Source organism: Haliotis rufescens, unplaced genomic scaffold, assembly GCF_023055435.1.
Source record: "Haliotis rufescens isolate VD_foot unplaced genomic scaffold, xgHalRufe1.0.p SCAF_2, whole genome shotgun sequence".
NCBI lineage: Eukaryota > Metazoa > Mollusca > Gastropoda > Lepetellida > Haliotidae > Haliotis > Haliotis rufescens.
Genome location: NW_025963890.1, coordinates 63,338,902 through 63,353,184, shown reverse-complemented (window position 1 = coordinate 63,353,184; position 14,283 = coordinate 63,338,902). Strand labels below are relative to the sequence as shown.

The following is a 14,283-nucleotide window of genomic DNA, read 5'->3' as shown; positions in this document are numbered from 1 at the left end:
CCTGGCCTTCGTTTGTTAGTAGACTTTGAGAAAGCTTTCGATACGGTTGAATGGCCCTTCCTACATAAGGTTTTACCGTTTTTTAACTTTGGACAATCTATAAAAAAATTGGTAAAGGTATTTTTTTCAGCGATATTAAATCTAGTGTTCTCGTAAATGGTTTTGGCTCAGCTACCTTTAACATTTCTAGAGGTTGTCGTCTTGGGGACCATTTATCCCCTTATCTGTTTATCCTTTGTGCGGAAATATTAGCAATTATGATAAGAAACAATGCAAATATAAAAGGAATTAAGGTAGATAATATTGAATACCTACTGAATCAGTTTGCTGATGACACATCATGCGTCTTAGATGGTTCAGAACGCAGTCTACAATCAGTGCTACAAGTACGAACATTTTTTGCAACATCTCCGGACTTAAAGTCAATGTCGATAAAACAAGAATTATTTGCTTTGGTTCCAAAAAACGCAGTAGAATGAAAATATTGGAAACTAAATTGGGATCAAGGTAACTTTGTACTCCTTGGGATAAAATTCGACATAGACTTGGAAAACATGATAGATTCTAATTACAAAGAGAAGTTGAGACACTGTGAGACACTCATGCATATCTGGTCTGTCCGAAACCTATCACCTCTTGGAAGGATCACTGTATTAAAATCTCTAATCATTCCAAAACTAAACCATCGTTTTGCTTCTAAACAGTTTAACGACAAATACAATGTGAACAACTTTTTAAGTTATAGAGGAATAATAAGCGCACTAAAACAATATTGCTCAATACACTTTGTCGACTTTAAGGACATACAGACCTTTCAAAAGCCATTCATACCTACATATCTGTCTGAACTACTGAATGGCAATAGCCAGTCATACTACAGAACCTTGATGAAAAAATTTAATGTCAATAACCAACATTGTGCAAAATGGAACCATATTTTAGAAAACGATCTCGATTTAAGCGTGTGGCATACTTATAACCATATACCATTCCTATGCACAAAAGATACTGAACTGCAATGGTTCCAGTATAAAGTATTACATCATATACTACCAACAAACAGAAGACTTTTTAAAATAGGACAAGTTAATTCGGAGACATGTAGTTTTTGTTAGTATATAATCTATTTCCCATGCACTGGCAGACTGTAGCAAAGTGAAACGCATATGGCAAAAACTGGAAGAGTGGCTATCAGATGACATTCAAGTTTAGCTCTCATTAACAAGAAAAAACATTCTGCTTGGATTTGATCAGCGACACAACGATCCTATAAATGTAATTATCTTACTTTGTAAATTCGCAATGTTTAAATATAGATATTCAAAAAAGGTACCGAACTTCCAGTTTTTTAAAAAAAGGAGATTTACAAATGTTACATGCCTACAAAATACACAACTCTCATAGGTAATAGTATCGATAAATTCTACAAATTTTAGTCATCTTGTCATCTTTTGTTTCCCACACAATAATTCTGTTCTCAACTTTTGTTTACTGCCTATGTATTACACAATCGATAAATTCTACAAATTTTGGTCATCTTGTCATCTTTTGTTTCCCACACAATAATTCTGTTCTCAACTTTTGTTTACTGCCTATGTATTACACAATCGATAAATTCTATAAATTTTGGTCATCTTGTCATCTTTTGTTTCCCACACAATAATTCTGTTCTCAACTTTTGTTTACTGCCTATGTATTACACAATCGATAAATTCTACAAATTTTGGTCATCTTGTCATCTTTTGTTTCCCACACAATAATTCTGTTCTCAACTTTTGTTTACTGCCTATGTATTACACAATCGATAAATTCTACAAATTTTGGTCATCTTGTCATCTTTTGTTTCCCACACAATAATTCTGTTCTCAACTTTTGTTTACTGCCTATGTATTACACAATCGATAAATTCTACAAATTTTGGTCATCTTGTCATCTTTTGTTTCCCACACAATAATTCTGTTCTCAACTTTTGTTTACTGCCTATGTATTACACAATCGATAAATTCTACAAATTTTGGTCATCTTGTCATCTTTTGTTTCCCACACAATAATTCTGTTCTCAACTTTTGTTTACTGCCTATGTATTACACAATCGATAAATTCTACAAATTTTGGTCATCTTGTCATCTTTTGTTTCCCACACAATAATTCTGTTCTCAACTTTTGTTTACTGCCTTAGTATTACACAATCGATAAATTCTACAAATTTTGGTCATCTTGTCATCTTTTGTTTCCCACACAATAATTCTGTTCTCAACTTTTGTTTACTGCCTATGTATTACACAATCGATAAATTCTACAAATTTTGGTCATCTTGTCATCTTTTGTTTGCCACACAATAATTCTGTTCTCAGCTTTTGTTTACTGCCTATGTATTACACTGTATAAAAATGCAAAAAATGTGTAAAAATACAACAGAAATAAAAAGTTATAAAAAAAATGACTGCATATGGTTTTTTTTTTTTGTTGCAGCAATATTCCAGCTATATGACGGCGGTCTTTAAATAATCGAGTCTGGAACAAACAATCGAGTGATTGACATCATGAGCATCAATCCACGCAATTGGGATACGGTGACATGCATCAACCAAGTCAGCGAGCCTGACCACCCGATCCCGTTCATACGTCGGAACTAGGAATTACGGGGTGAACAGAAAGACAGAGATCGAGCGATTTATTTATTGACCATCTGTATATAAATATTCAAAGCGCATATCATCTTGTATTTTACAACACCACAAAATGTACATGTCTCACACGACAACATGGTGCTTATTACAATCTAAGATTCCATAATCAACTACCAAATACCACTATCACTGAGTTCCTGTACATAGTTCAGGAGAATGTTCGCTTTCACGGCATTCACTCCCAAAGCGAAATGCGTTCCATCAAAGCTACGCACGCCGTCTGTCATATTAAATGTCTTAAAAACGGGTACTTTATATACCTTCAGAAACTTCTCCATATCGCGATTGAATTGAAGGACGCGAGGCTTTGACTGTGTATCTGAACGTTTCATAATTCCCGGAGCACTCATATCAACAAACAATACCTTGGGCCAGAGGTTACCATTTTTTCGTTACCTATCCAAGGTTGGCTTCAGATATTCCAGCTTCACCTTATTTGAATTATAATCCTCATGAATACCTATACCAACAACAAACAACGTCCGCCGGTCAGCTAAGCTTTCTGTGACGTCATTGATAAGTTCTGTCCATTGTCTACTGAGTTCATGTTTCTTCCAACTGAGCGTCACTCTGCCTGTACATATATTCTTTGGCTGCGCGTCCAATTGCTTCCTACAGTTTTTCTCTTCGAACATGTTCATCCCTGAGCATTTTGAATTCCACTCTGAAAAAGATAAAGACGCCACTTGTAAACGTTGATTGGTAGCTGTGACTAAATAATTAAGTGGCATTTACAAGAGGTATCAGTGAAGACAGGGTTTCTATTATTTATGTGCAGATACTCGAACTTTATCAGGCAAGTGATTGCGTATATCCAGCACCGAGAAGTCGGATGAAAGAATTTAAAAAAATTAAATTTGTCCTTGCACGTTTGATCCTAGTGTTTCATGCTGTTCAACGCACAAGGGGTTAATGGTTACAGTGGGATGTCAAACATGACTCCTCTAAACTACTGCTTTACAAATGTCGCTGGAACATCCGCTACACGTCGTGTGCTACCTCAATGGTTTAAGCTGTATATTAACCAAGGCCTTAAAGATTATACTCAATGTCTCATTTCACGGATGGTAAAACGTCTACATCTAGATATGAAATGTGCATTGTACACACAACTTACTACCACAGACCCAATGCTGCCGAGACTTCTTCAAATTCAAGTCACATCGTCAAAGATAGCGTATCATGAAAAGTATGACATTTTATAATCAAATATAAAGTTTTTCATTTTTCCTTGTCATGGAGGGTCATTAAAATTGTACATGGACATAAGGAGTGTTATAAAAAAATATGACTAAGTATCAGGGGAGAATAATTGTTTTCAGTATATTACTGAATAAAAAAATCTCTGATCAACACCACAACCAACCCAAACCAGTAATAAATTACCTGCCCGTATTGTTTCAACGCAAATACTGACCTCGGGATTCTGTGGGTCTAACACCGCCGTCTTTGAAATTGCCTCGAACCGTCATCAGCAAGCCTGTGTAGATGTGTCGCACGAGGGAATCCCCAAGGAAGCGGATGGTTCCGCCGTCCAACAACTGACAGATTTGTCTGGGACTATATTCTCGTGGTTGACACCGGGGATCGGATGGTATCCAGGTAGAATATTCTGCGTGAATCTGCTGTCGAATATCCCAACAGTTTTCACACCGACACTGGGCTTCTGTTTTGTTGACACACTTGAAGTTATAGCAGCAAGGGGTCGGTCCTGTGGGACTGCAAATTGCTCGAAGAAAATCTATTACGTTTGGGTAGCCTATGTCACCACATCGACTGTCATGTCTCTGGAGGGAACTGGGTACTCCTATGTGGTTCAAGGCCATGTGATAAAACAATTCTGTTTGTCTACGTTGGGCTTCGGTAAGCTTTCTCGTCCTCCAATGACCTTGGGTCATGTTTTGCAGAACGCTTGGACATCTGGAGTTAATATTGTCCACTCTTATAGGATTAGAGGGATGAAATGCCGTATTTTTGGAGTCCAAAGATTTCTCCAGGTTTCTGACTGGTTTAAAATGAGAGCTGATATAACCCATTACAAACAGAGTTGTGACAAATACTGCCACTATCATGCCCCGAAATGAAGCAGAGTGTCCTTTTGCCATGGCTGCAATGCTAAAATAGGCTTTCCTAAAATACTGACCGGGCATGTTGTTGTTGCATTAAGTGTTCACCGATAGAAAGTATTTTACAAATCGAGTAGCTTATATACGGCTCGATAAAGAGGTTAAAGGGGTAATTATAATACCGCGATAGATTAATACCATACAAACTTTTACGTTACGCTACCGAGTGACGCCTCTATGGTTGCAAGCCTGAAAACAAAGCCAATGAGTACACGACTTGTTTACCTAATCCATTACATTTCAATTGACGCAAATTGGAAGTAGTAGTTCAAATACCCGTGACATGGCGAAACGTACATAACCCTCTCAACACCCTAAGCGTATCGATCCTCACGAACTTAAGCGGTTCCCGTGGCAACGTGGATTTGCCTTTCGCGCATGCCTGTTCGCTAACCATTCCCGAAGGACATTGTACCGACAGCCAATTAGTTGCCGTGATCAACGAATCGTTACAGATGGGTATCAAGTCCGAAACCAAGAAATTGCCGGATGTAGATCCTTATGAATTTTATTACTATTCAACGGATTGGGAGTTTTTAACTATTAAGAACCCCACTGTTTATTTCAAATTACCTCCTGTTTCCAAATAAGAAGAAAAACAATATACCCGAGTAAGGCTTTTCAAAGCATCGATAAAACTTCACCCAGCCATAAGCGAGATTATTGGGTATTGTGACAAAGTCCGGCGAACACGTGTTTACGTTACACGAGGAAAAGCAGGCAGCTACCTAAGCCCTACATACCCTTAGTGAGTGAGTGAGTTGGGTTTAACGCCGCTTTTAACAGTATTCCAGTTATATCGCGGCGTGTCAGCTTAATGTGAGAGGAAAGCCCGAAGTGATGCAGGTCTTAGACGTTTACCACTTCGGTGAAACCCACGAGCACGGGTATTGTGCTGACAAACCTAGAAACATAATCGGGGCGAACCGGGATTCGAACCCACAATCATAGGTTTCTGGCGTGCCCTAGAGACGCAACTCTGCACAGCGAATCGCGGCGCCTTAGACGACTGGGCCACCCGTGCCCCCCTACATACCCTTAAAGATCAAACATTCCATAACCTGTACCTGTACAGCGACATTATCGAGTTTCAAATTGTTGGAAACGCGTTAACTCCATTACTCACTCACGTACATATGTTGGACGATTTTGTAAAAGTTATGGCGACAATACAAACCCGAGAGCATCCGGACCAGATAATAATATACCTCCGGACCACGTCGCGCCTATAAATAATTACCTTCAAAGTCTTTTCCGCGATGTAAGGGTACAACTCGGTCAAAATCAGCAGGAGGTCACGCCCAGTCTCGCTACGTAGCCTACCACAGTTATCTCGAATCGCTACTGTCCTTCGACGAAGAATCTAAACAGAATTTTATGTTGTGTCAAGGATGGCATATGGACGAAGCCAACAAATTTGACGATCTCAATATGGACAATGCTCGCTGCAACTCGGGGACGAGAAAACGGTGGCAATCAATAGTTCCCACGCGTGAAGTAGAATACGTGTCAAGACTTGATTGCGATATATTTTTACAACCCCGTTATCTCATAGACGTTGTTAACAGAAAACTAAAGTACTCACGGAAATGAAAAAAAATTGTTTTTTCGATCTCAGATTTTAAATAAATGCAGTTGATATACAAAATATATAAATATTCAAACAACTCAATTAGCACTAATTGGGCCTTGGCACAAATACAGCGTATCAAAGGATTTTATGTCTTTTTACACGTAAATGTGTGTAAGAATATGAACAAAACAGACTATTGTGAAACTGAGCATAACCAGATGTTAGTAGATCAAGGTGAATGTCCATGACCTATGACACCTTGACGACAGGTGGAAACGGGTGCTTGAAACCTACGTGCATGTGATTTGTCAGTGGTTAGTGATTTGTGAGTGGCATTATGGGATAGTGAATCATCGTCAAAATATTAGAACGTAAAAGTAACATTTTCCCCTTCTCAAACAACAACGTACATGTCATTATTATTATGTACGTAAACATAGCTGTTATTTTTATTGTTGTTTTGATAACTTTTTTTCCAGGCTAATTTGCATATGCCTATAGGCTGTTTCTGCCATGTCAATTTGGACTATAGGAAAAGCATGCAGTGTTTGACAATAAAAAGCAAGCTTGCTTTCGTAAATAGGCATTCGTTCAGAAGGTGTTTCCAAGCCAAATGAACATGCCACGTTGTAAGGTTATTACCTGGAGAGGAATTTACATAAGCAAGTTTTGCTTGTTTACCGATCCAGATTTCTTTCGAAATAAAAATATGTTTAAACCATATATATAGGCCCAGCTGTCCCAGGTAGTTTGAATTTTAGTGATAGATACTGATCGTAGTAGGGTTGGGTTTTCTTTTTTAGTGACTTCTGATGTTAAAGCAGTGTCAACTTTGGTAGTTTTTAAAGTCCAGGGAGGGTGTAACCCTTTGTAGTGACTTTCTGGAGGCTGAATGTCATCACAATTGTGACTTCGAATGAGTTCACGTACTAATATCCCAGATGGCTTTAGTGAGGGATTATTTCGAGCTAGGGCTTCATCTCGAGTGATTTTGTCTTGCCATATCTTTTTAACCAAAGGGTTTGATGTTCGTCCCCAGAACGATAATATTGCCTGCTCTCTTCTTAGTTTCAATGGGAGTTCTCCCGTTTCTACTTGTAGTGCTTCTAGTGAGGTGCCTATTGCGGTGCCTGTGGCCAGCATTAGGGCTTTGTATTGTATTCTGTCTAGGCGTCTCAAGACAGTATTTGATGCTGAATGAAAGGCCTCACAACCATAGTCAATTTTTGATCTGATAAGAGATTTGTAGAGGTCCAGCTGAGTGTTCCTCGATTAGCCCCAAGATGTGCCTGAAATTGCCCGTAATACGTTCAGGTATTTTGATCGGGCATTACTTACTAACATATATATGAGATTTAACGTGCGCTTTCCGACTGCAAGCGTATGTCGCACACGGGCCCGGCCAGGCCATTTAATGTGTTTCCCAAAAGGGGAAAAGTGAGTTTGTGCAACCCAGGAGGGGGGCTTTAGGGGTTGCTTATATAGTAATTTTGAAATTTTGGAGATTTGGAATGAGTGCCACGAGTTGGTGGAGGACGAACTAAGGGAGCTGTGTGTGTTGGGTGGTTGTGAGATAAGGTAATTCTGGTTTTAATATTTTATTTGGGGTTTAAATGCGACTAATTAGTCCTGTTTTAATTAGGTATATGCCTAAGGCTTTGAATTTTTCTAATTGATTTTGTGGATTTAGGATTGATTCTAGTGTAAGTGCGGTTTTAACATTTAGGGTGGTCTGTAGTGTTGTTCGGTGTGTTTGATAGTGTGTGCAGTGAATGAGTACGTGTTCTGGTGTTTCTTGATGTTTGCAAAGTGGGCAGTTTCCTGTTGTGTGTAGATTAGCTATTTTACGGTGATTATTTAGTTTGGTGTGGCCTGTATGTAGTTTAGTAATTATTCTGTCGATTATTTTTGATGGGTGTAGTATTTTTGGTTTAGTTAGGTTTTTTTTAGTACTTTCCTGATTTGGCTATTTGAGTTTTGGTATATATTATGCCATTTTTTGTGGATTTTTTGTTTAGTGACACTTTTGATTTCTGATTTTGAGCTGGGTAAGTTTAAGCTTATTTCTGGGAGTTTAAGGGATAATTTTGCTGCTTTATCTGCCTTTTCATTTACAAAGATTCCTACGTGGGCGGGGATCCAAATGAACTCTATTTGTTTACCTGCCTTAGTTAAATTGTTTTAGCTTTTGAGCATTTTATTTATTAGTTTGGGGCGGTTTTAGTGTTTTTATTTTTGAGGGCTTGTAGTCCACTGAGGGAGTCGGTTAGGCTGGGGATTTTTTGGTGTGTTTTAGATTGCTGATTGTGTAGTGCTGAGGCCATGCCCATGAGTTCGGCCGTGAATATGGATTGGTTGTTTGGGTGTTTTTGGTTGGTTGTGCGATGTGGACTCCGAAAACTGTGTGTCTTGAGATCGGATCTGAGGATCCGGGCATACTTACTTACTTGCTTTAGAGATTTAACGTGCGCTTTCCGACTGATGCGTATTTCGCACACGGGCCCGGCCAGGCCATTTAATGTGTTTCCGAAAGGGGCGAAAGTGGTTTGTGCAACCCAAGAGGGGGCTTTAGGGGTTGCTTATATTGAATTTTGGAATTTTGAGATTTGGAATAGATGCCGATTGGGTAGGGGAGGAGAACTAAGGGAGCTGGGTATGGTGGATGTTTGTGTGTTTATGTAATTTTGATTTGGTGGATTATAGTGTTTTTAGATGCGTTTTATTAGTTCCGTTTTGATTAGGAATACGCCTAAGGCCTTGAAGTTTTCTAGTTTATTTTGTGGGTTTAGTATTGCTTCTAGAGTGAGAGCCTTGTTTAGATTGAGGGTGGTTTGTAATGCGGTTCGATGTGTTAGGTAGTGTGTGCAGTAGATGAGTGCGTGTTCTGGGGTTTCTAGTTGTTTGCAGTGTGGGCAGTTACCTGTAGTATGTTTTTTTATTTTTTTTTAAGGTGGTTTTTTAGGTTGGTGTGTCCTGTTTGGAGTTTAGTGATTACTCTGTCGATTTTTTTTGATGGATGGAACATTTTTGGTTTGGTTAGTGGTTTGCTGAGTACTTTTTTGATTTGGCTATTTGAGTTTAGATATAGGTTATGCCATTTTTTGGTGATTTTTTGCTTATTTACGCTTTTAATGCGGTTCGATGTGTTAGGTAGTGTGTGCAGTAGATGAGTGCGTGTTCTGGGGTTTCTAGTTGTTTGCAGTGTGGGCAGTTACCTGTAGTATGTTGTGTTTTTTTAACTTAAGGTGGTTATTTAGGTTGGTGTGTCCTGTTTGGAGTTTAGTGATTACTCTGTCGATTTTTTTTGATGGAGTGAGAATTTTTGGTTTGGTTAGTGGTTTGCTGAGTACTTTTTTGATTTGGCTATTTGAGTTTAGATATAGGTTATGCCATCTTGGGGGGATTTTTTGCTTATTTACGCTTTTAATTTCTGATTTTGAGATGGGTAAGTTTAAGCTTATTTCTGGGATTTTGAGGGATAGTTTAGCTGCCTTATCGGCGTTTCATTACCGTATATTCCTACGTGGGCGGGTATCCACAAGAAGGTTATTTGTTTGCCTGCGTTAGTTAGGTCGTTGGAGCTTTTAAGTATTAGATTTATTAATTTAGGTCGGTTTTTGGTATTTTTGTTTTGGAAGGCTTGCAGTCCACTTAGGGAGTCGGTAAGTATTAGGATTTTTTTGTGTTTTTTGGATTCTTGATTATGGAGGGCTGAGGCCATGTCCATTAGTTCTGCCGTGAATATTGATTGGTTGTTTGGGAGTCGGAAGGATTGTGTGGTTTTAGTTGGTTGTGTGGTATGGACTCCGAAACCTGTGTGTTTGGAGGTCGGATCTGAAGATCCGTCCGTGTAAATGTGACACCAATTTGGTCAATTTTCGTGTATGTATGCTAGTGTGGTGGTTTTAGCTATGTTTGGGTCGGTTTGTTTATTTATTTGGCTAGCTAGTGTTGTGTCTATTTTGGGTATTTAAGTTTAGGGGTGAAGATATTTGATTGTTTGCAGTTTTGTTTAAGATTTTTAATTTGGTGTTCATTTAGGTAGTTTGTTATTCTTTGGGATATTGGGGTAAGTAAGGGGTGTTTACGAGCTAGCGCTTGGTTTTTGGGGCTGATATTTTGGTTTATTAAGTTTTGGATTAGAGGGTTTGATTGGGACGCGGCCATGTGGGAGGTGCCATGTTGGGTGCGTGTAATTAGTTTGAGAGCCTGATATTGTATTGAGTCAAGTTTTTTAGATAGAGAGTTGTTTAGGGTGTTGTATATGGCGCAGCCGTTGTCTAGTGTTTTGATCTAATTAGTGATATGTAGAGTGAGAGGAGGGTATCTTTGGAGGCTCCCCAGTTTGAGCCAGTTAGGCATCTTAGGGTGTTTAGGTCTTTACTGCATTTAGTTGTTAGGTTTTGGATGTGAGCATCCCAGGTGAGATGTTCATCGAAAATAAGTCCTAAGAATTTGGTTTGTTTTTGAAATTTGATTGTTTGGTTGTTTAGCTGGAGGATTGGGGAGGCGGGTTTCATGTTTTTATGTTTGAATACTATTCCTGTTGTTTTTTCTGAGTTAAGGGAGAAGCCCCATTTGTCAGCCCATAGTTGTATTTTATTAAGAGATTTTTGGAGTAAATTTTGGGCCATTTTAATGCTTTTAGTGCGGATCCAGAGGGCTCCATCATCCGCGAATTTGGATGTGTTTATTTTAGGGGATAGGCCCTCGAAGAGATCGTTTATCATTATATTAAAGAGTGTGGGGCTGAGGATACTGCCCTGGGGAGTGCCATTTGCTAGGGGACACTGGTCCGATAGAGTATGGTCTATCCCCACTGTTATTGTACGTTCGTTTAGAAAGCCCTGAATGTAGTTTATTATTTGTCCTTTTAGTCCTATTTTTTAAAGTTTTTGTATTAGCCCGTTGTGCCAAACCATGTCGAATGCTTTGGAGAAATCCAGAAAGATGCCTGTTGTGTATTGTTTGTTGAGGTGTCCTGTCTTGATGTCCTGTTCTAGTCGGGCGAGATTATCTAAGGTTGAGTGGCCAGGAGTGAAACCGCTTTGATCTGTGTTTATGATGTTATTTTGAGTTAAGTAGTGTTGTAGTCTATTTTTGGCCATAGATTCCATTACTTTACATAGGTTTGAGGTTAGGGATATTGGTCTATAAGAATTTGCCTGGTTAGTTGGTTTATCGGGTTTAGGGATAGGGATGACTAGTGCCTGTTTCCAGGGAGTTGGTACCTGTCCGTTTTGATAGATTAGGTTATATAGTTTAAGTAGTGCCTGGAGTAGGTTGGGCGGGGGGGGGGGGGGGGGGGGGGTTGATTATTTGATAGGATGTTAGGTCTAGTCCTGGGGCAGTTCCCTTTTTCCTATTTTGGAGTACGTACTGGAGTTCTTCCATTGAGTAAGGTTGGTTTATTTCGAGGTTATCATTATTTGGTTCTTTAGTAGGTTTGGCTTCTGCTTTAAATTTTTGTTGGACATTGTACCTCAGCCGGGCATTGTACCTCAGCTGCATTTATACACAAACGTACCTATATCCCTTAACTTCTAACAATGGCCCGTAAACCATTGCTGCATGTGTCATTAATTAAGTTGTGACTTAATCCCCATTGTTTTCAAAGGTTGGTGAATTATTTCGGTGGGAAATAAAAACCGTATTATGTCGGTCGCTCTGTAAAGGCAGATATGTGTAGTTGTGGTTACAGGCCGGCAAAGCCACGTTTCGAAAATAGATAGCCCAAATTGATGTGGCGCTCCCGGCAATGGTTATGGTTGCGTGATTGTATAATGTGGCTTAACACAGGGACATAAGGGCATGGATGTAAAGACATAGTTTAACACAGGGACATAAGGGCATGGATGTAACGACATAGTTTAACACAGGGACATAAGGGCATTGATGTAACGACATAGTTTAACACAGGGACGTAAGGGCGTGGGTATAACGCCAAAGTTTAACACAGGGACATAAGGGCATGGGTGTAACGACATAGTTTAACACAGGGACATAAGGGATTGGATGTAACGACATAGTTTAACACAGGGACATAAGGGCATGGATGTAACGACATAGTTTAACACAGGGACATAAGGGCATGGGTGTAACGACATAGTTTAACACAGGGACTTAAGGGCATGGATGTAAAGACATAGTTTAACACAGGGACATAAGGGCATGGAAACAACGACATAGTTTAACACAGGGACATAAGGGCATGGGTGTAACGACAAAGTTTAACACAGGGACATAAGAGCATGGATGTAACGATATAGTTTAACACAGGGACATAAGAGCATGGATATAACGACATAGTTTAACACAGGGACATAAGGGCATGGATGTTATGACATAGTTTAACAAAATGACATAAGGGCATAGAAACACCGACATAGTTTAACACAGGGACATAAGGGCATGGATGTAACGACATAGTTTAACACAGGGACATAAGGGCAAGGATGTAACGACATAGTTTAACACAGGGATATAAAGGCATGGATGTACCGACATAGTTTAACACAGGGACATAAGGGCATGGAAACAACGACATAGTTTAACACAGGGACATTAGGGCATGGATGTAACGACATAGTTTAACACAGGGACATAAGGGCATGGAAACAACGGCATAGTTTAACACAGGGACATAAGGGCATTGATGTAACGACATAGTTTAACACAGGGACATAAGGGCGTGGGTATAACGCCAAAGTTTAACACAGGGACATAAGGGCATGGATGTAACGACATACTTTAACACAGGGACATAAGGGATTGGATGTAACGACATAGTTTAACATAGGGACATAAGGGCAAGGATGTAACGACATAGTTTAACACAGGGACATAAGGGCATGGATTTAACGACGTAGTTTAACACAGGGACATAAAGGCATGGATGTTACGACATAGTTTAACACAGGGACATAAGGGCGTGGATGTAACGACATAGTTTAACACAGGGACATAAGGGCATGGATGTAACGACATAGTTTAACACAGGGTCATAAGGGCATGGATGTTACGACATAGTTTAACACAGGGACATAAGGGCATGAAAACAACGACATAGTTTAACACAGGGACACAAGGGCATGGAAACAACGACATAGTTTAACACAGCGACATAAGGGCGTGGGTATAACGACATAGTTTAACACAGGGACATAAGGGCGTGGGTGTAACGACATAGTTTAACACAGGGACATAAGGGCATGGATGTAACGACATAGTTTAACACAGTGACTTAAGGGCATGGAAACAACGACATAGTTTAACACAGGGACATAAGGGCATGGATGTAACGACATAGTTTAACACAGGGACATAAGGGCATGGATGTAACGACATAGTGTACTGTGAGGAAATTAGGGCGTGGGTATAACGACATAGTTTACTTTGGGGAAGTAAGGGCATGGGTACAACGACAAAGTTTACAACAGAAATGTTAGGGCATTCGTGACAGTGTGTGCATGTTTTAAGTCAAGCGCAGTTTTAGGAAAGGAGAGTTTGCATTTTGTGATTGCATGTTAATATACAGTTTGCGCGTCATAGTTGCGTTATTTGTTAAAAGACATAGCACCTAGTGCCAGCTGGTTGTATTGTTATAATGCGTTTGCAACCCCAAACACTTCCAAATGGAAAGTTGTCTTTGCTTCAAAAAGTGATGGCGCACATTTGCAAATCAAAACCCCAAATCAGACAATCATGTCTGTACTCTATTATCATTGACAGGACGCTAGATACAGCTAGACTACGACATTAAACATTGGTAACTCTCTTGACTAATTGTCCGGGTAGGGTTAAATACAAGCGTAAAACCCTTCTATAGCTACAAGAAATCTCTGCTAAAAGCAGAGCTGGAGTTAAACCTTTTGCTCCCTCGTTTAGCATAAAG

General features: G+C 39.4%; 1 protein-coding gene across 1 annotated transcript; it reads right to left on the bottom strand.

Annotated features, from left to right (window-relative positions):
• Positions 1-2,628: 2,628 nt before the first annotated feature.
• Positions 2,629-5,616, bottom strand: LOC124142946. Its single transcript, XM_046511717.2, has 2 exons — positions 4,108-5,616; positions 2,629-3,354 (listed from the first exon to the last, which is right to left on the bottom strand). The coding sequence occupies exons 1-2, from the start codon at positions 4,838-4,840 to the stop codon at positions 3,083-3,085; spliced, it is 1,005 nt and encodes a 334-aa protein (XP_046367673.2). The 5' UTR covers positions 4,841-5,616; the 3' UTR covers positions 2,629-3,082.
• Positions 5,617-14,283: the final 8,667 nt, after the last annotated feature.